The sequence below is a fragment of the Colobus angolensis genome, unplaced genomic scaffold (assembly GCF_000951035.1).
Source record: "Colobus angolensis palliatus isolate OR3802 unplaced genomic scaffold, Cang.pa_1.0 Scaffold3, whole genome shotgun sequence".
NCBI lineage: Eukaryota > Metazoa > Chordata > Mammalia > Primates > Cercopithecidae > Colobus > Colobus angolensis.
The window spans coordinates 4735548-4757439 of record NW_012116265.1 but is presented as its reverse complement, the minus strand read 5'-3'; the positions used below and the strand labels follow the sequence as shown (position 1 = coordinate 4757439).

Here is a 21892-nt window from a genome sequence, read left to right as displayed (position 1 = left end):
AATCTTTTATTTACACCCATGCCTCACATATGTAAAACACTTCACAGTTAAGAGATACTTTGTTCCTACATTGTACCATTTCACTTAAGTCTCACAGCACCTTGGAGATAGTGGCTATTGTTAGTCCTTTCTCCAGATGAGAAAAATTGAGCCTCACAAAGATAGAGTGATTTGTCCAAATTCACATAAACAGTAAGTGGCAGAACAAGAACTTGAGCTCACTTTCTGATGCCAATTATCTTGCTGTTTCCACAATTCCATATTGTTTCTCTAGGACCTGAATATTCTTATATTCCCTTAATGTTTAAATGTATTTTAAAGCAAATTAACTGAAAGATCAGAAGAATCATAATGAATTTTATGAATATTTATATAGCAACTAGTAAATAAGATCTGAAACTTGTTGCTGATATTGAAATGCGTATAGAACATTTGGAAAAACAGAAACAAATCAACAATTCTATTTTATAAATATAAATATCTTTTATTATTAAAATAGGGTAGACTTCAGTTACTATGAACACACTTCAATATTTATAAGCTTCAGTTGTCATTCAAGTACTGTGAGAAAAAAGAAGACTATAAATGGGATAAAAAGCATGTTTATTGTTCTGCCATTGAAGTTAAGACTACTTTCCATTTAGAGATTTCACATAGAACTCCAAAGTGTTTTTTCCTGCTGCTAGATGGAAAACATGTTTTCTGCTAAAAGGTAATTTTAGACCATTATATCATTAAACTCTTATGAATGGAATTCCTGGAGACAATCTTGAAATCTTGAGCTGCCAAGCAAAACCTTCAGAAATGCTTGATAATTAAAGGAAAGCAAAACTCTAATTGCTTTTGCCATCTATAAATGATGGCATTTAAATGAGTGGTCCTTGTCATATTAAATTATCCTTCTTTTCTGTTCTTTAACACCTGCCCATCTTTATGACATATTCAGTATTCTTTCGTTTACACATTCATTCACTCAGTAACATATTTAATGGGCAGCTACTCTGCCAGGAACTGGGAGTACAAAGATTAGATTGTCCCTTCTTTCAAATGGTTTACAATAGAATGGAAGAGAGGCCAGTAAATAATTACAGGTTAAGTATTTCTTACCTGAAATGCTTGGAAGCAGAGTGTTTCAGATTTTGTGTTTTTTCAGATTTTGGAATATTTGAATATATGTAATGAGATATCTTGGGGATGGGACCAGGTTTAAAGATGAAATTCATGTGTGTTTCATGTAAACCTTATACACATAGGCTGAAGGTAATTTTGTATAATATTTTATTTTATTTTATTTTTTAGAGATGGGGTCTTGCTCTTTCACCCAGGCTGGAGTGTAGTTGTGTGATTATGGCTCACTGCAGCCTCAATCTCCTGGGCTTAAGCCATCCTCCTGCCTCAGTCTCCCAAGTAGCTGGGGTTACAGGCACATGCCACCGTGCCCAGCTAATTTTTTAAAACTTTCTTTTTTTTATAGAGACAGGTTCTTGCTATGTTGCCCAAGGTGGTCTTGAACCCCGGGCCTCACACCATCCTCCCACCTTGGCATCCTAAGGTGCTGGGATTATAGGCATGAGCCACTGCATCCAGCCGTACTCCCATTGTTATATCCTTTTCAATGAAACCAAATTCAGCATTCCCTAACCTGCTGTGTACTTTACTGCCTATGTACTTATGTTCATGGTTTAATTTTATTTTGGAAATGTCCCTCTTCCCTGCACATCTAGCTGTTGAAATCTTGCCTGTTTACTATCTCCCTGAACCTCCTCTGTGCTCTCAAAGCGCTTTTTTTCCTGATTGACCATAATATGATTAAATTTATTTGTGAACATGTTTTGTTTCATTCTTTGATTATCATTGCTTTAAGGACATGGTTGTTACTTTCTTCATTTTTCATCTCCTTACCTTTAAGAAATAAGCATACAGTTGACACTTTACAATTTTGTTAAATTTAAGTTGGAGAGAAAAAGTTGGCAGCTGGACTCTGACTCTGTGATATTGGCTGGTGTTTATGAACTTGACTGATGTTTTTTGCCTTGACTTTCTTTGAACATGGCGTGCTCCATTTTCTTTGCACAAGAATTCATGTGGTAGATTACTTTTTGATAGTATTAGATGAAGTTATCTCTTAAGGCTGTAGTAATAAAAAAACATGGTTCTTTGACTTTCATGTAGCTCAATATCTCTGATTATATTTTTATTTTTTAAATTTATCTATCTCCATTGTTTTTAAAATAATCTATTTCTGTTTTCATGTTCTTGTTTTATATGTATCTTTTTATTGTAATACCTTTTAAATGATTTTTAGAAAGAAACAAGTTAGATAAAAATACACAGACTCTCATGGATACTTTAAATTAATGGAATTTAGTGACTGTATTTCAGTCAACGTGTTTAAGACTTGCATGCACGGCCAGGCACGGTGGCTCATGCCTGTAATCCCAGCACTTTGGGAGGCCAAGGTGGGAGGATAGCTTGAGCCCAGGAGTTTGCAGGCAGCCTTGGCAACAAAGTGAGACCCTGTCTTTACGAAAACAAAATACAGAAGTTAGCCAGGCCTAGTGGTACATGTCAGTAATCCCAGCTACTTGGGAGGCTGAGGCAGAGGATTGCTTGAGCCCCAGAGGGCAAGGCTGCAGTGTGCTGTGATCCCACCATTGCCCTCCAGCCTGGGTGACAGAGACTCTATCTCAAAAGAAATAAAAAGATTTTCATGTTCAGTTGATGTTATGTACATAAATATGTTGTTTTTCAGAACTTTAGAGTTCTTTGACCTTTAGCCTTTAACCAGTTTCATCCCAAGGCCTCCAGTAGCTATGTGGGCATCAGCCACACCAATGCTTAAGGTTTAGGTTATGAAAAATAATCAAAGCTCTTCTTTCAAACCTTTAAATGAAAATAGCACAACAGAGCATACTGTGTATCATTTTGATTTTATTTCAGAAAATGAAACATTATCGTAGCTGAGTAGCTCTCAGATAGCTAAAAATGAGTGATTATGAGTAAGCCTAACAGGTCTATTCAGGACATGAATGAATAGACCTGTTGAAAGTTGTGTTTTAATGATTGAATCAGTGGCAACAAATTCTTTCCTGGGTTTAAGAGGTAGGCACTACTTACATCAGGACAGTCATATTTAGGCAAGGAGCAAATCTCAGATTCATAGACTAGGACAATCAGTATCAGATATCTAATAAGGGAAAACAAGATTTCTAGAATAATAAAATGGTATAACTATATTAACCAAGTGTTAATTATTACTCGGTCAAAATAACTTTTAAAGATAGCTTTTAAAAATGTGCTTTTGTCTCAGAGCAGAAGATGTTTTCAAATAAATGTCATCCTTCAGCTCTTCCAATAATATGGAAACTCTAAGCATTTATTCAGGTCACTTGCCATATGTCCAGCTGATCATAAGCTCTTTGGGTGGTGAACTGATGTGACCTGGCTTACTAGCAGCTATTATCTTAGTCCTGCTGTGACTAGGCTTCAGACAGACTCCTTACATACCATTTTGGGGTTAGAAGCCAGTGAATATGGGAGATAGGAAACTTATTGCTAAACTGTATAAATAAACATGTTAATTTATGTGTATGTGCAACATTACCTTCCTTGGTATGTGCTTATATTCCTCTTATAATTTGTCTCTATTCATCCTCAGGGTATGATGTAGTGTTTATTTTTAAGTTGAATATCTAATTCTTAAAATTGCTATTTGTAGGTTGGGAATGTATCGTGAAGCAGAAAAACAGTTTAAATCAGCCCTGAAGCAGCAGGAAATGGTAGATACGTTTCTGTACTTGGCAAAAGTAAGTAAATCTTAATTTGAGTGAAATCTGCCTTCTCAGAATAAATGTTTAAATTCTGGCCATTGCATGGGGAGAGTAAACAGCTTCCTCAGGAATATTTGGCAAGTTACTATGTTTAGATTTAACTTGTTTTTCTTTAGAGCAAGGGAAAAAATGAGAACATATGGAGGGTAACTGTCTCATAAGAAATTAATTGTCGTGAAAAATAAGAAGACCCATTTGAAAGATTGCCCATTAGGACAGGAGAAAATACCATAGGCTCACTACTCGCATAGATAACAGGCCCCAGTGAGGCCTTATTTTCTACAGTACATTTGTATCCCACTTGAGCATGCAGTAGAGAACAGGGACTGTGTTTACGTAGGTTCCTAGTTACTCGGCTGAGGCATAATAATAAAAATAATACTTCTCCTTTATTGATCACCTACTCAGTGTAAAACATTTTATCATGTTCATTATATATGCAGTTTAATTTAACCTTCACAATAACCTTGCAAAGGTGAGTTTTATCATTTCCTTTGTACTCTTAAGGAAAATTAAATTTAAAGAGGGGTAAGTTTTTCAGGGTCACTTGGTGGTTAGGAGTTAGCATTTGAATCCAGGTCTTTCTGACTCCAGACCTTCTCACTGCTGCAGTGCCACCTGCGGCCACAGCAGAAATGATAGGGCCACCTAGAATTTTCTTGCATTTTTTTTTTTTTTTTGAGATGGAGTCTTGCTCTGTTGCCCAGGCTGGAGTACAGTGGCATGATCTCAGCTCACTATAACCTCTGCCTCCTGGATTCCAGTGATTCTCCTGCCTCAGCCTCCCAAGTAGCTGCCACCATACCCAGCTAATTTTTGTATTTTTAGTAGCAGTGGGGTTTTACCATGCTGGCCTGGCTGGTCTTGAGCTGCCGGCCTCAAGTGATCTGCCTGCCTCGGCCTCTTAAAGTGCTGGGATTACAGGTGGGAGCCACCATGCCTGGCCAGAATTTTCAATAGTGGGGTAAAGTTACCTCTTGACCCTCACTGAGGCTATTTTGAAAGAAAAATACAAGTGGTGGTAATGACATAATTTTGCTTTATCTGTTAGAGTTTCTTAAATTATAAAATGTGGTAAAGGAGATTCAAAAGAAGATGAGATATAAAAGGAAGTGCTACTAGTTCCTAAATATGGGAATAAAAATTAACATATGAAAAAGAAGCAAAATGAAAGTTATATAAATTTACTGTGCTAGTCTTAGTATGTTTTAATGACTCTCAAAAATTTTTGAAACTATCTGGTATCTAACTTTATCTTCTATATGTGATATATTCAACTTAAACAATTTTTTTTTTTTTTTCTGAGTTAGGGTCTCACTCTGTTACCCAGGCTGGAGCGCAGTGGCATTATCACGGCTCACTGCAGCCTTGACTTCCCACTCTCAGGCAGTCCTCCCATCTCAGCCTCCTGAGTAGCTGGGACCACAGGTCACTGTGCCTGAATAATTTTTTTTTTTTGGTAGAGATGAAATCTTGCTGTGTTGCACAGGCTGGTCTCCAGCTCCTGGCCTCAAACAATCCTCTAGTCTCAGCCTCCTAAAGTGCTGGGATTACAGGTGTAAGCCATTATGCCCAGCCTACACTTAAAGTCTTAAAGAAGTTTCTAGGCATCACAGCAAACTTTTTGGAAAGAACTAGAAATTAAGGCTGAAGTCATACTATTTGACTATCATCTTAGTTGATAATCACTCACTATGTCGTTGAAAAAATATGCTTTTTATTTAACTCTTGTTAAATACATGACTTCACCTGTTTTTCTATAAATTGATTTGTTTAAATCTATTATTCCCTACACAACTATATAGAGGTAAAATATACAGTTTTTGTTTAATGTGTGAATGGATGGTCATTATGTAATAGAGATCAAGCAGATTTTAGTTCTGTCACAATGACACATGCACGCGTATGTTCATTGCAGCACTATTCGCAATAGCAAAGACATAGAATTAACTTAAATGCCCATCAGTGGCAGACTGGATAACGAAAATGTGGTGCATATACACTGGAATACTATGCAGGCATGAAAAAGAATGAGAGCATGTCCTTTGAAGGAACATGGATGGAGCTGGAGGCCATTATCCTTAGCAAGCTAACACAGGAACAGAAAACCAAATACTGCATGTTCTCACTTATAAGTGGGAGCTAACTGATGAGAACACATGGACACATAGAGGGGAGCAACAGACACTGGGGCCTCTGAGAGGGTGTAAGGAGGGAGAGGAGCAGAAAAAATGACTAATGAGTGTTAGGCTTAATTCCTGGGTGATGAAATAATCTGTACAACAAACTCCCCATGATGTGAGTTTACCTATATAACAAACCTGCACATGTACCCTGAAATTAAAAGTCAAAAAGTGAAAGAGCTCTGGCATGGTGACTTGTGCCTATAATTCCTGCACTTTGTGAGGCTGAGGCTGGAGCATTGCTTGAGTCCTGGAGTTTGAGACCAGCCTGGGCAACATAGTGAGACCCATCTCTTTAAAAAAGAAATGTATATATATGTGTGTGTATATATTTTTATATATTAATACAATATATTTAATTTATATAAAAATATATAAAATTATAATTATAGATATATAAAAATATACATATATAATCATATAGTATAAATATGTAATATATAATATAAATATATATTATAACTATACATGTTTATTATAATGTATACTATTATATAGTAATATAATATAAATATTTTTATGTAATATATATTTACATATGTTATATATATACACAAAGGAAAGAGATCAAGCAGATTTTAAGAACGTTGTTTTTTAAAGTTCTTAATTGTTAATTTAAAAATTAAACCTTTTAGATTATGTAAATACTAATTATATATTATTTGTTATATTTTTAAAGTATAGAACTTGTACAGTTCAAAAGTGTATAAGTAAAAACTGAAAAGTTATTATCCATATCTCTCTCTAATCTCAAACTTTAATGATAAATACTTTAGTTTTCTGTTGTATCCCTTTGGGTTTTTTCTCAAAACACACTCTTACTGTTTAGAAAGTGGATCGAAAATCATGAAAAAAGTGTCATAATCTTATGTTGTCACACGTAAAATAGTAATACTGTTTTAGAAATTCCTATTAAGTATATAGTTTATTAATTGCTAATGAAGGGGAAGCCATTATGTGCTAACTTGCTTAACTCCCTGACCTCGTGAACCTGTGTCCTCTCTTGTTTTGGAGGGGCCTGTCCACTGCCTGTCTCTCTCAGGCCTTGTTGCATGGGTCGTCTCCTCTTTATTCAGCATCTTTAACCTCAGTCTCCTAATTGGTTTCTTAATGCCAGCCTATAGACATACTCATGTCTGTTCTATCCTAAAAAGGTTTTCCCTCGATTCGTTCTTGTTTAGTTACTATTGCCAGTCTCTGGCATAGTAAGCTCACAGTAAGCATTTGTTAGAGAATAAATGAATGAATGCTTTATATATAACATGTAGAGATAAAACTATAACATCATTATTGAAAATTAATCCTGCACATTTTTGAAAATTCTTTCTTCCTCTTCTTCTTTTTTTTTTTTTTTAAAGACGGGATTTCACTGTTACCCAGGCTGGAGTGCAGTGGCACAATCACGGCTCACTGCAGCCTTGACCTCCCAGGCTCTAGTGATCCTCCCATCTCAGCCTCCCAAATAGCTGGGACTACAGGAACATACCAACATGCCCAGCTAATTTTTGTATTTTTTTGTAGAGATGGGGTTTCACCGTGTTGCCCAGGCTGGTCTTGAACTTCTTCTGTTCTCAAGCAATCCAACCACCTCAGCCTCCTAAAATGCTGGGATTATAGATGTGAGCCACCATGCCCGACTGAAAATTCTTTACTGTAGTATCTAGGAGATAATTTGTTACTAATCAATAATTATAAATGTCATAACAAATATTATTTTAAGAATCTATACTTTTATTGAAATGTATCTTGTTTTTAGGTTTATATCTCATTGGATCAACCTGTGACTGCTTTAAATCTTTTCAAACAAGGCTTAGATAAGTTTCCAGGAGAAGTAACCCTGCTCTGTGGAATTGCAAGAATCTATGAGGTAATTCATGTTATTATTATTTTTTTTTATTGATACACCATAGTTGGACATATTTTTGTGGTACATGTGTATTTTAATTCCTGTATACAATGTGTAATGATCAAATCAGGGTAATTGAGTTATCTGTCACCTCAAACATTTATCTTTTCTTTGTGTTGGGAACATTACAATTCCTCTTTTCTAGCTATTTAGAAATATACAGTAAATTATTGTTAACCATAATTTCCCTACTGTACTATCAAATAGTAGAACTTATTCTTTCTGTCTAAATATTTTTGTACCCCTTAACCAACTTCTCTTCATCCTCCAGTCTCCCCACACCCTTCCTAGCCTCTGGTAACCATAATTTTACTTTTCACTTCCATGAGATTCACTTTTTTAGCTACTGCATGAGTGAGAACATGTGGCACTTTTCTTTCTGTGCCTGGCTTATTTCACTTAACATAATGACTTCCAATTCCATTCATGTTCCTGCAAATGACAGGATTTTATCTTTTTTTATGGTTCAATATTACTTTATTGTGTCTATATACCACATTTTCTTTATCCATTCATCCACTGATGGACACTCAGGTTGATTCCACATCTTGGCTGTTGTGAATAGTGCTACAGTAAACATGGGATATCTCTTTGATATACAGACTTCCTTTCTTTTGGATATATAGTCATCAGTGGGATTGCTGGATCATATGGTAGGTCTATTTTGAGTTTTTTTGTGGAAACTCCATACTGTTTTCCATAACAACTATACTACTTTGCATTCCCATCAATGGTGTATGAGCATTCATTCCCCTGCCTTCACATCTTTGCCAGCATTTGTTATTTTTTGTCTTTTTGATGATAGCCCTTCTAACTGAGGTGAGATGATACTTCATTGTGGTTTTGATGTACATTTCCCTGATGATTAGTGATGTTGAGCATGTTTTCATATACCCGTTGGCCATTTGTATGTCTTCTTTTGAGAAATGTCTATTCAAGTCTTTTGTCCATATTTAAATTGGATTGCTTGTTTTCTTGTTGTTATTTGAGTCCTATATTCTGGTAATTAATCCCTTCTTAGATGGTGCATTAGGTGATTCTTGCATTGCTATAACATTGGTATAAGAATGGACAAACAGTCCAATGGAACAGAATAGAAAGCCCCAAAATGTATCTACCACAAATGGACAAAAATTGATACTGACATTACATTACATACTCTCTCTTTCTCTCTCTCTATATATATGCGTGTGTGTGTATGTGTGTGTGTGTGTGTGTGTGTGTGTGTGTGTGTATATATATTTAGAGATGGGTTCTCACTCTGTTGCCCAGGCTAGATCACAGTGGCGTAATCATAACTGACTGCAGCCTCCAAATTCCTAGGCTCCAGTGATCCTCCTATGTCAGCCTCCTGGGTAGCTTGGACTATAGGCTTGTGCCCCCACGTCCAGCTAATTTTTTTTTTACTTTTTGCACAAATGAAGTCTTACTTTGTTGATCAGGCTGGTCTTGAACTCCTGGCTTCATGCTTATAAATTTTACTCATGTCATCAAATTCCATGAAAAGTACCATTGAGATATCTTCCCTGCTGTCTAATTACTATCATTTTACAACAATTCATGATATCAGGTTGGGCAAATGCTACCACCTTGTTCTTCTTGTTTACAGTTGGTTTTCCTGGCCCTTTGCTCTCCCATAGTGATTGCAGGATTGGCCTATCAAGAACCATAAAAATCCCTGGAGGTGTGTTGATTGGAATTACATTGACTGTGTGAATGATGGGGAGTGGGTGAGTGGGCTGCCTTTCTTCCCATTCTCAATCATGATATAACTCTCCATTTACTTAGGTCTTTTTTTGTTCTTCAGTGAATATTTTGTAATTATCTCTAGAAAGATGGTGTGTTGGGGGTCCCCCAGACCACGCTGAGATTCAGTGATTTACTGGGACTGACAGGACTCAGATTTATTTCAGCAAAAGGATACAAAGTAAAATTAGTAAAAGGAAACAGCTCTTGGGGTAAAGTTCAGAGGAAACCAGGTACAAGCTTCCAAGAGCTCCCTCCCGGTGGAGTCACACAGGACACACTTAATTCTTCCAGCAGCGAGTTGTGACAACTCATGAGAAGTGATGTCTACCAGGGAAGCTCATTAGAGACTCTGTATCCATGGTTACTATTGGATGCTGGTCATATAATCACACACTGTTTATCACACAGCAAACACTCCCAGAATTAAACAGGCATTCAGCACAAACCACACTGTTTATACAAACAGGTTAGGTGTAGCAAGCTACGCTTATGATTTGGGGGAAGTTTCATGTCAATGTAGAGAACCAGTCAAATTCCCAGATACAGGCCTTTCTAAGAATACTGGTCTCAGGCCTGCTATGTTAACTCTTTTCTATGCAGGTGTATTCCTAGGTATAACTATGAATGGAATCCTTACTTTTTTTTTTCTCTTGTATTTTCTATTTGATTATTTCTGGTGGATAGGAATGTATTACTTTTTAAACTTTTTTTGATACTAGCAACTGTTTAAATTTTAAGATCTTGTTCACAGGTCCTCTTGGATATTCTAAGTAAATAAAACAATCATCATTTGCAAATACAGGTGGTTTAATCTCTTCCTTTCAATTATTTTACCACTTCTAAAAATATGTCTTATTGCTTAGGACTTCCAATATATCTTTGAACAGACACATCTCTGTTTGCTTGAAATTCCTTGAAAATGCTAGGTATGATATTTTGAAATCATGTTGTTAGAAAAGAATGGAGGCCGGGCGCAGTGGCTCAAGCCTGTAATCCCAGCACTTTGGGAGGCCGAGACGGGTGGATCACGAGGTCAGGAGATCGAGACCATCCTGGTCTACACGGTGAAACCCCGTCTCTACTAAAAAATACAAAAAAAAGAAAACTAGCCGGGCGAGATGGCGGGCGCCTGTAGTCCCAGCTACTCGGGAGGCTGAGGCAGGAGAATGGCGTAAACCCGGGAGGCGGAGCTTGCAGTGAGCCGAAATCGTGCCACTGCACTCCAGCCTGGGCGACAGAGCGAGACTCCGTCTCAAAAAAAAAAAAAAGAAAAGAATGGAATATATTAATAGCTGCTATACCTAGGTGCTAGTGTATGAATGATTTTTTTATACTTTCTGTATTTTCCAGATTTTCCATAATAAACATGCATTACTTTTTAAATAAAAGTATTTTAACGTCGTCTAGAAAAACTATGATTTCCTTTTGAAATGTAATTTTTATAAATGTATAAATAGAAGACTTTGATCAATCAATAAAAATACTCTGGACTCTAAATTGAGTATGAATAAAACTTTGACCAACAACCTAAACCAGTGGAATTCATGCTTGTTCTGGTGGTGACTATGCCAGTGCAATTGGAGCTCTGACCTTTAGGCCCTTGCCTTCTGCTCATTTCAGCCCTTTTGCCCTTGTCTTCTTAGGTAGGAAGTGCTAGCAGAAAGAGCTAGAGAACTATCCCGTCTTTATTGCATGGTTGCTGGTCAGAAGAATTCCTTCCAAGCCTCTGTTACAGTCACTGTTGCTGTGGCTGTGATATGGAGTAGCTCTGGAGCGGATTCCTTTTCTCAACCTTTCCCTGCTCTAAGTTGACTGTACACTTGAAGGAAGAAAGGAGTGGAGAGGAAAGCCTCTCAGTTGTAGGGAAAATCATGCACAAATAGAGTGATCAAAGACTAAGCACAGACTTGAAATAGTTGGTGGCAGTATTTCAGTCTTTTGCCTTGAATTTGCATAGTTAATTTCCCTTATGTCAAGGTTTACCACACCAAAGTCAGATTTCCAGTGTATTCTTTTTCTCTTTATGTGACAATAGATGTTCAGTTAATCAGTAAATTGGTTTTAGCATTGCAGCCTGCACTGTGTATGCCTGTAGGGTTTTTGTTACATACATCATGCTTGTCCCTGGCTGGAGGAATTCCATTCCTCTATGTTCTCTTCTTTTTATGTATCTTTCATTGTTGAAGATATCTTTTTAAATATTGTCTATTTTAGGATGAATATGTTGAACTACTTATTGTTCGTTGTTTGTTTAAAATGATTTATCCTTGCCAGATTTCTTTTTTGGTTGTTTCAGTTTTTCTTGAGGTATTTTGTTTATTCATTTGAAAGACAGATCTTAATTTTAGCTGTTCTTTGTTGAAAGGCATTTGCAATTAAAATCCTTACCCTGGAAATGTTATTCTAGGGGTCTTCAAACCTTACTGTGTATGAAATTACTTTGGGAGTGGATGGGAAGCATGACCGATCCTCTTCCTCTGAATCAGAAGTCCTGGAAGCTGGGACTCAGGCATCTGGATTTTTAGCAAGCTCACTAGGTGATTGATTCTGATGCAAAACAAGATTTGAAAACTACTGCAGCATTCATTTTCTGCAGTTATTTTATTGTATTTTAATCCCAGAACTTTGGGAGGCTGAGGTGGGCGGATCACCTGAGGTCGGGAGTTTGAGACCAACCTGACCAACATGGAGAAACCTTGTCTCTGCTAAAAATACAAAATTAGCCTGGCTTGGTGGTGCATGCATGTAATCCCAGCTACTCGGGAGACTGAGGCAGGAGAATTGCTTGAACCCAGGCGGTGGAGGTTGCGGTGAGCCAAGATCATGCCATTGCACTCCATTCTGGGCAACAAGAGTGTAACTCCATCTCAAAAATAATAATAATAATAATTTAAAAATCTAATTATAGATTTTGTATCGACATTTTGAGAATTGGATAAAAAAGAACCACTGTAAAAATCACTTGATACCAAATTTATTATATACTTGAAGTGGCATTTATATACTTGAAAATGTTATTTTAAGTCTACATTAATAAAATCTATTCTAGAACTAGTAAAATTTAAACAAATCTGATAAAGGAATAAAGAAACAAAATAGGCCAGGCGTGGTGGCTCACACCTGTAATCCCAGCATTTAGGGAGGCCGAGGCAGGCGGATCATGAGGTCAGGAGATCGAGACCATCCTGGCTAACACGGTGGAACCCCGTCTCTACTAAAAATACAAAAAATTAGCCGGGCGCGGTGGGGGGCACCTGTAGTCCGGCTACACGGGAGGCTGAGGCAGGAGAATGGTGCGAACCCAGGAGGCGGAGCTTGCAGTGAGCCGAGATTGTGCCTCTGCACTCCAGCCTGGGTGACAGAGCGAGACTCCGTCTCAAAAAAACAAAAAAATAAAGAAACAATAAAGAATCAATGTGTGTTCATATATATGAAAATTTAAGATGTGATAAAGATGGCCTATTAAGCCGATTGCATTACTTGGTTATTTAATAAATAGTTTAAAAATAGAGCTGGATGAGTAATGATTTATACTATTCATGACTGCCAGATTTAAAACTTTAAAGATTTAAAACTTCAAAAAATGAAACCCTGAAATTTCCAGAAGTAAACACAGATGAATTATTTGTATAAATTGGAATGAGGAAGATTTTTCTAATCATGACACAAAGTTAGAAAGCCATAATAACAAAGATTGATAAATTTGAGAATGTCAAAGTTAAATTTTCTATATGACAAAAACAAAAAATAGAAACCAAATCCATATACAACAAAACAAAAGGTAAAAACATCAAACAGGGAAAACAGTTGGCATACCTGGGACAGACGAAAGACTGCTTTTGATCTCCTCACACTACACATTGCTTAAAAATTGCTGAAGTTGGGAGGTTTAAACACACACACACACACACACACACACACACACACATTCTCATCTATTTAGTCAAGAATGTAAACATGGAAACGAGGTATTTCCATGTCATGATGTGGCTTTTCCTTAGGCTGTTTCCTTTCAGCCCACACAGCGGCCACTCACCCTCTCCATGAAAGATCACCACAGAGTTGAGACAACCACCAAGTTCCAGCTGCGTTGACTAAACCGCCCCCGTTTAGTACTTAGGGCTTGGTGACACCTATTTGGAAGAACTTAATTAAGCCATCTAAACTTTTCCTCTGAAGAGAATGTTTATAAACAGTGAGCCTTCCTGTGTTTTTGAACTATGGTCCACATCAACACGGGCTCTTTTCATCTGGAATAGAACACAGTCAATGCCCAGGGATTCTTGAGCCACACCTCAGCCTCCAGCTCTCCTGTGTCCCAGAGGGCAGTGTTCCACCCAAGACTCCCACACACACAATAGTGGAAGGACAAAAGATAGGATAGGATAGAAGAACGGACAAAAGATAGGAATTGGCAGCTCACAGAAAGAGAAATAGAAATAATATCTGATGTGTTAAATGCCTAACCTTTGTCGTAATTAAAGATATAAAAAACTAAAACAACAATGATAAGCCATTTTTCATTCAATCAGATTAGCAAAGATGAAGAAGTTCTATGTTATCTAGGGTTGCCCAGGGTGTAGAGAAACAAGCTCCATGTATGAACATTTGGAAGCTTTTTGCAGTTATTGATGATATTTTAAAATGTGCATGCTCTTTGACCTGGCAGTATTACTTCTAGGAATTTTCCTTAAGGCTGTTTTCATACAAGTGCACAAAGATCTGTACAAAGGTGTTTTTATAGTATGTTTTTTGGTTAAAAAAAGGAAACATATGCTTGATCAAAAAGGGACTGGTTTAATATGATCTCTATTGATGGAACACTATGCAGAAGTATTATTTAAAAATATGAAGTAAAGCTTTTGGTTTTGATATGGAAAGAGTCAAGACACTGAGTGAAAAAATAAACTGTATATTGAAATGTATAGAATGATTCTGTTTATGGTTAAAATATGCACACCCATATATATGCTTATATATGAACAAAATTCCCTGAACAATACAAAAAAAACTATTAACAGAGCTTCTGCCTACTGGAATTTGGGGACAGGGCATTTACTTTTAATTTTGTACCCTTTTGTAAGGTTTACATTTATTTAGCATAAGCACGTATTTTATAAGTTTATAAAACTTAATTGAAAAACTGCATATGAGGTTGTCCGTACAATAGGTGTTTCAGTCTAAAATTCCTCGAGATTACATAAATCAATTTCTGTGTCCATTAATTAAGTATACAAATATTCAAAAGTAATTTTATAGAACCCAAAGTCTTGAACCAACTGGCTTATTGAGGCTTGAGCCTTCTTTGCTTTGGGCATTGCCACCTTTGGAAGCTGTAGAGTAGCACTGAAGCCTAGCACTGTGGAATGCTGTTGGCTTTGAAAAAGAATTTCAAATATAAAGCACATGAAGAAATATCTATAAAGCATAGATTTGGGTCAACTGGTGAATGTTTTATTAGGGTTTTATGGGACTGATAAGTTACATCCCTGTTCCTCCATGTTGAGAACCAGCTGAGAGAGAGAGATACAAGATTTAGACAAATGGAGGCCAGACCGTTAGCTTGATTATAGATAAAGGCAGAAGTGGAGCTTTTGGCTTTAGATCTATGCTCAAAAGGACTTAACGACCTTCTCTCTCTGTGTTAAACAGACTAATCTACTCTGTCACACACATGGTTGTACAACCCACAGACTTTCTCCACTCAGAAGAGCTTATTATTTTTCATAAAAATGTTATGTATGTGAACAGGTAGTAGGTTTAATGTATGTCATTTAGAATGAATTAATAAGTAAATGTTTAAAGATATCTCAGTTGCAATTTCTAGTATTAATCTATATAACTTATGTAAACAAAACTACTTCTCAGCAATTTTTAACAGTTTAAAATGAATCTTAGACCAAAATGTTTGAGAACCTCTGTTCTAATGGAAACATGGGAAGCTAAGAACATTTTTTAGAGTTGTTTAATTCTTGCTTATTAATTTTTCAGTTTCCAGAACACTAAATTTTGTGCTAAGAAATGGCACGCGATATGATCTTGCTCTGAAGGAATTTACCATATTTCATGGACTCTAAAAACATTGTTTTTCACATTTTAACATCTCAGAACTTGAGGTGCATCTTAAAATGGATAGCATCTTTTTATTTTTGTGGCCAAGTGGCAGTTGCCATGTAGTTGTCATAGTCTGCTTATATGGAAACTTGGGTAATTACTCTTGGGAGCATGGTAAACCTGGTAATTATTACTGATTGTTGCCTGAAAGCTTTTGTTGACACCTGCTGGTAAGATCAAGAAAACACAGGTATCAGCATAACAGAATGACTGTCCATAGCTTGGAAGAAAATCTTGGAGACAATAGTGGAGCACTTTTAAGAAGTATTAAAAGTGGATTTTAAATGTTCTTACCACAAAGAAATAAGTATGTGAGGCTATATATATGTTAATTAGACTGATTTTCTCACTCCACAATGTATGCATGTTTCAAGATGTCACATTGTATCCCATAAATGTATACAATTGCTGTTTGTTAATTATAAAGAAATGCTGTATCATCATTGCATAGAACAATACTGTGTGGAAACACCTGGCCATTGATGACCAAATCAAAAAGGGATTCAGAAGAATTTGATACTTCTTGTGAAAGACGAATACTATATTTAATTTATTTTGCTTATGTATATGTACTTTATATAAAGTATGCAAAAGAGTGATCTGTGATACAATCTGTGTTTGAATATGTCTAAATATATCAGCGAGGATCAAATAAAAATTCTGTTTAAAAAATCACTGTGTGGTGCTTCTTACAATCAGTAGAGTCTCTTATATTTGATATGATTAAAATTTAACAAAAAGTATGAGTCCTTCTATAATGAGAACAAGTTCACATAATAAACGCCATGGAAGTTGAGAGGTAGAAGACAGCTATGTGAAGTGAAGGCATTAGGGAAATCTTTGTGAAGGATGTGGAGCCTGAACTGGGCCTTGAAGGTGGATTTGAGAAATATAACATTCATTGATAACATTAGATGCATATATTTATGATTATCAGTGTTTTAGAAAGAATATATAATAACTGTAGAAGGTTTATTTAGTTTTTCATTTTGTATGTATTTCTAAGCTTGGTCTCGGTTGCCGTCTTTTCTTTCCTGGACTCTTGATCTTCCTGCTGCCACGCTTTCCTATTTTGGTATGTCTAGCGTGCAGCAGTCAAGTTATTCTTTCAAAATGCAAATTTGATTGTTATTCCTCTCCTAATGGATTTTTCTCAACTAGAAAAAAAATCTGAAGTTGTCACCATGGCTGACAAAGGCCCTGGCTGCCTCTCATTGCCTTTTGCGCCACTTTCCCTTTTTCCAGCCTCATTTACCTTCGTAACCTCTCAGGCTCATACATTTGCTCTTCCCTCTGCCCAGGGTGAGCTTCCCTCTGCCCAGGGTGAGCTTCCCCCAGATATGCTCAGGACTTGATCCTTCACTTCAGTCAGGTCTCTTCAAATAGCACCTTCTCCGAAGTGGCCCCTTCCATCAACCCTTCTGAAGCACACCCTCCCTGCTCTCTCTCTCTCCTTATCCTGCTCTGTTTTTCTTCACAGCACTTAACCTTCTATTACATGTTTGTTTGCCTTTCATACCAGATGTCATCTCTTTGAGAACAGTGACTTTCTCTTTTTGTTCATGATGTATCCCCAGGGCCTAGAATGGAGTCTGGCACATGGTAGCCTCTCAATAAATACTTATTTAATGAATGGACTTAAATCAGAAAAAAATAATTTCTTGTCCAGTATTAATAAAATATTGCTCTTCTTTCTTGATGGAGAATAGGAAATGAACAATATGTCATCAGCAGCCGAATACTACAAAGAAGTTTTGAAACAAGACAATACTCATGTGGAAGCCATCGCATGCATTGGAAGCAACCACTTCTATTCTGATCAGCCAGAAATAGCTCTCCGGTTTTACAGGTGCACTTCACATCCAATTCGTAGAACTACTTTCCTTTGAAATATTGATAAAATAGTAACAAAGATGAAATGAAAGTATAGAGAAAATAAGATATAGGCCATGTCTTTATGAAACTAAAATTTCAACACCAAGATGTATTATGAGCATTAAAGTGACATCCAATAATGGAAACATGCAGATGTCTGGCATGTTGCAGAAACACACTGGACAACTGACTGAGTTTTAAACCCCATTGTCATTGTATGCATTAGCCATTTTGTCATCAACCAGTAACAGTTTAATAGTTACTTAAAACTTATAATCATCACTGCCTCCGTTAATACCAGTAAACATAAAGACACTGAAATTGAAAGGTGAAAAGATTTGCAAAGAGCATTTGGCCCCATGTTCTGAACCTTGATAAGGACCTGAAACAGAATCACCTGTTTTGGGCAGCATTGTCAATTCTTGTCCAAATATTTTTTTCAGTCTAAATAAATTATATTCACTGATTCTTCTTTAAGTACTTATTTCATTCTACATATGACTTCTGAAATTAATTTTTAAATTTTGATTTCCTCTTTAGCCCTTGGGTAATATACAAAGAGATGACTGACAGCTGACAAGGGTTCTTTCCAAATATGTGTTGGAGGCATAAAATGTAATAATAAGAACACTATTCTGTGCACCTGCAGCTAACTCTACTCCCCAGCCCCCAAAGTGGGTCATAGGTTTCTCACAGCAGCTGGGCTGGATTTTCGTTTGCTTATATGAACTCGCTTGTCCTTTGTCCCATGGGATTAATGATGCATGGAAGCAAATGGGGCTCTTGAGCTGCAGTGTGAAAGCTAAGTGGATAATGTGAGGATCCACTGATGGTTTTGTCTTCCTCAGTGGAAGCTCGTTGGAGTTCAGTAGACACAGCTGAAGCACAAAGTGCAGCGAGCCAAAAACGGGTTCCAACTCAGCTGAAAACGTAGAGGTTAATGCTAAACACAGTCCTCAGATTGAGTTTTAGGAATTTACCCTATGGGCAGCAAAGCTTTATAAAGCTGAAGTGTGTGGGCTTTACCTTTTGTGACTATTTCTTATTTTGGTTCTCTAACAAAGCATTTGGGGAGAAAACTTAGATCAGTTGTTTTTCTTTGTCTCTAGACACATTCCCCGTGACTAGTACCATTATAAAAGATAGCTGTTTGTATTTGCTTTAAACATTTTTTCATTTACTATAACATGTTGTATTTATAATCTTAAGGAGTATCAAAAATCACAAGATGAATTCATTTTTAACTACATAAAAAATATATATATATATATATATATATATATGTCTTAAAACTTACAAAGTTGGTCTGACACCAAAATTTGTGTGTTCTTTTTTGAAAAGGCGACTGCTGCAGATGGGCATTTATAACGGCCAGCTTTTTAACAATCTGGGGCTGTGTTGCTTCTATGCCCAGCAGTATGATATGACTCTGACCTCATTTGAACGTGCCCTTTCTTTGGCTGAAAATGAAGAAGAGGCAGCTGATGTCTGGTACAACTTGGGACATGTAGCTGTGGTATGTTGTCTTTCTGATATGATTTCTGTTATAGAAAGTTGGTTTGAGCCAGACACAGTGGCTCATGCCTGTATTTCCAGCATTTTGGGAGGCTGAAGCAAGAGGATTGCTTGAGCCCAGGAGTTCGAGACCACCTTGGGCAACATAGTGGGACTCTGTCTCTACAGAACATTAAAAAATTAGCTGGGTGTGGTAGTGCACATCTGTAATCCCAGCTACTCTGAGGGCTGAGGCAGGAAGATCACTTGGGCCTAGAAGGTCAAGGCTGCAGTGAGCTATGATCGTAGCACTGCACTCCAGCCTGGGTGACAAAGTGTGAGACCCTGTCTCAAAACAAACAAAAGAATTAGTTTGAAGAAATTTTCAGGAATTATCCTAAATCCAGGTTGGTTGTAGTCTTATGGGGAAATTTAGAAGTTTCTAGGAGTCCTTGTGGCTTATTTTATATTCTCAGGTTAAATCCACTCATGTAGAATTCACGTTGACTTCTATAATTGTATGGCACTTGATGCTTTTTGTCTGGTAGCAGAAGAGATATCTATGAGGAAAGAAGGGAGGAGGAAGTAAATGGACCCATGGGTGTGAACATGGACTTTCTTTTGTAGGGAATAGGAGATACCAATTTGGCTCATCAGTGCTTCAGGCTGGCTCTAGTCAACAACAACAACCATGCTGAGGCCTACAACAACCTGGCTGTGCTGGAGATGCGGAAGGGCCACGTTGAACAGGTTGGTGAACTGGCAGCAGCACGCTGGGCAGTCTGCTTTCTTCAGAGAAAAGCTGTCATGTGTGGTAGCGTTACAGCGTATGTTATTTTTAAATGAGCTCTAGAATCTGACAGGCGTGGATTTGAATCCCAGCTCTGTTGCGTATTAGCTGTGTGACCTTGGGACAAGTTACTTAACCATTCTGAGTCCAAAATAGAATGTTTGATTTTATTAAGACAAATCTGCGCCTCCCCAGTCTTCCCTATCTTAGTGAACTGTTCTACCAGTCACCATCCCCTGTCTACTACATAACCGCTCAAGCCAAAATCCTTCGAGCCACCCCTGAAACCTCTCTTTTTTTATTGCTTCCCCCTGCCACACCTGCGCCCACATCATATTCAGCAAGCCCTGTCATTCTGACCTCAGAGTCCCATCACATTCTGAGCCTGGCCACCTTTCTCCATTCCCACAACCCTTCTTCAGACTGCCCTCATCTCTTGCGTAGACTACTATGAGAGCCTCCTAGCTGGTGTTTTCGTTTCCACTTACATCAGCAAGTAAGTGCACTCTGTGATACACTCTTCTCAGGACAGCCGGAGAGATTTTTTTTTAATGAAGACTGTTTAATACTACTTTGCTTAAAATCCTCTAGTGCCTTCTCCTTGAACCTGGAATAAAATCTGGACTTGAAACCATGCCTATGGCCTGAGGCCCCAGGTGACCTGGCCTCTGGCTCCCTCTCAGACCGCATCTTTTGCCACTCCTTCTTTCCCGCTGACTTGCAGACACGTCGCTACCTTGCTGCTCTGCAGACAGTGCTCTGTCTTCCTTTAGGGCCTTTGGAGTGTTCTTCCTTAAGATCTTACAATGACAAATTTCTTTCTTGTCATTCAGGTCTTAGATTAAATGCCAGCTCCTTAGAAAGGTCATCTCCCCCATCAGTCTAAAAGAGCCCTTGGGTGCTGTCACATCTCTTACTTTTTTTCTTCACAGTATTTACCACTTTATCAGATATTTTCATATTTATGTGTAGGATGTAGAATGTCAGTTGCATGAAAAGAGTGACCATATCTGTCACGTAACTGTTATATTCCCAGCGTCAAAAACAGTACCTGCCACATGGTAGGTGCTCAGTCAATATTTGTGGAATGAATGGACGATGCATAAAATAGAGTGTAACAGTAGTGACTTGAAGGGATTGTTTGTATTAGATCATGCACTTGGCATAGTAGAAGCATAGTATGGAGCACATGGTAGATGCTTAATAAATTGTATTATTATAATGATATATGTAAAACAAAAAGTTTAAAATACTAAATATGTCCATACAATATTAGTGGCGATCAAGGGCAAATATTATTACATTCCCCACTTTGGAGATAAAGAAACGGAGGCTTGAGGAGGGTAACTTTGCCCAAGGTCACAGACGTGGCGAACAGCATTGCCAGTACATTAGTCTGGTCTTCTAAGCACAATGATAAACTTATAACAACAACAAGGAAAGAAAGGTCATTGGATGTTACCTTTATTGCATAAATTCTCCCAAAGGAAGGAAGATGGATTTGTAGTTTACAGGCTGTTCTAAAATGGACACTTGTTTGTCAGGAACTTTGCCTATATTCATATGATGAAACAAGTGATTTTTGTGATTTTTCTCTGTTCCCATGTTGGTGATTTTCTTTTCCTCCTACTTATTGTAGTTTCTCTAGCATACAATTGATTTGAAATGTTTTGGTGAAAGATTTCATAATATGAACTTCATTTATTAAAAATTACATCTGTCATTCTATATGAACTGATATCACTTTGTTTTCCATTTAAAAAGATATACAAATTTGTCTTCAGGGTCATGGATAGAAGTTTTAGATGTAGCTACAAGTTGAGGGGTTGTTAGCAGCTTGTAATGTTGAATTTGTGGTCTTAATGAATGTATAAGCCTCTCATGCTAATCAGTGGTCTCTGCATTATATGATCCTATGATCGCAAAAAAAAATGTGAATGTTATATTTTCA

The 21892-nt window shown here is 37.2% G+C and overlaps 1 protein-coding gene across 7 annotated transcripts in view; it reads left to right on the top strand.

Moving 5' to 3' along the window:
- TTC8 (tetratricopeptide repeat domain 8) overlaps positions 1–21892 on the top strand; it is a 55918-nt gene that overhangs the window by 30517 nt on the left and 3509 nt on the right. For all 7 annotated transcript variants that reach the window (XM_011949442.1, XM_011949439.1, XM_011949437.1 and 4 more), the window contains 5 exons: positions 3719–3806; positions 7770–7880; positions 17492–17631; positions 18999–19173; positions 19779–19901. In XM_011949442.1, the coding sequence (XP_011804832.1) occupies positions 3719–3806; positions 7770–7880; positions 17492–17631; positions 18999–19173; positions 19779–19901 (637 nt within the window). The remainder of the gene's footprint in view (positions 1–3718; positions 3807–7769; positions 7881–17491; positions 17632–18998; positions 19174–19778; positions 19902–21892) is intronic.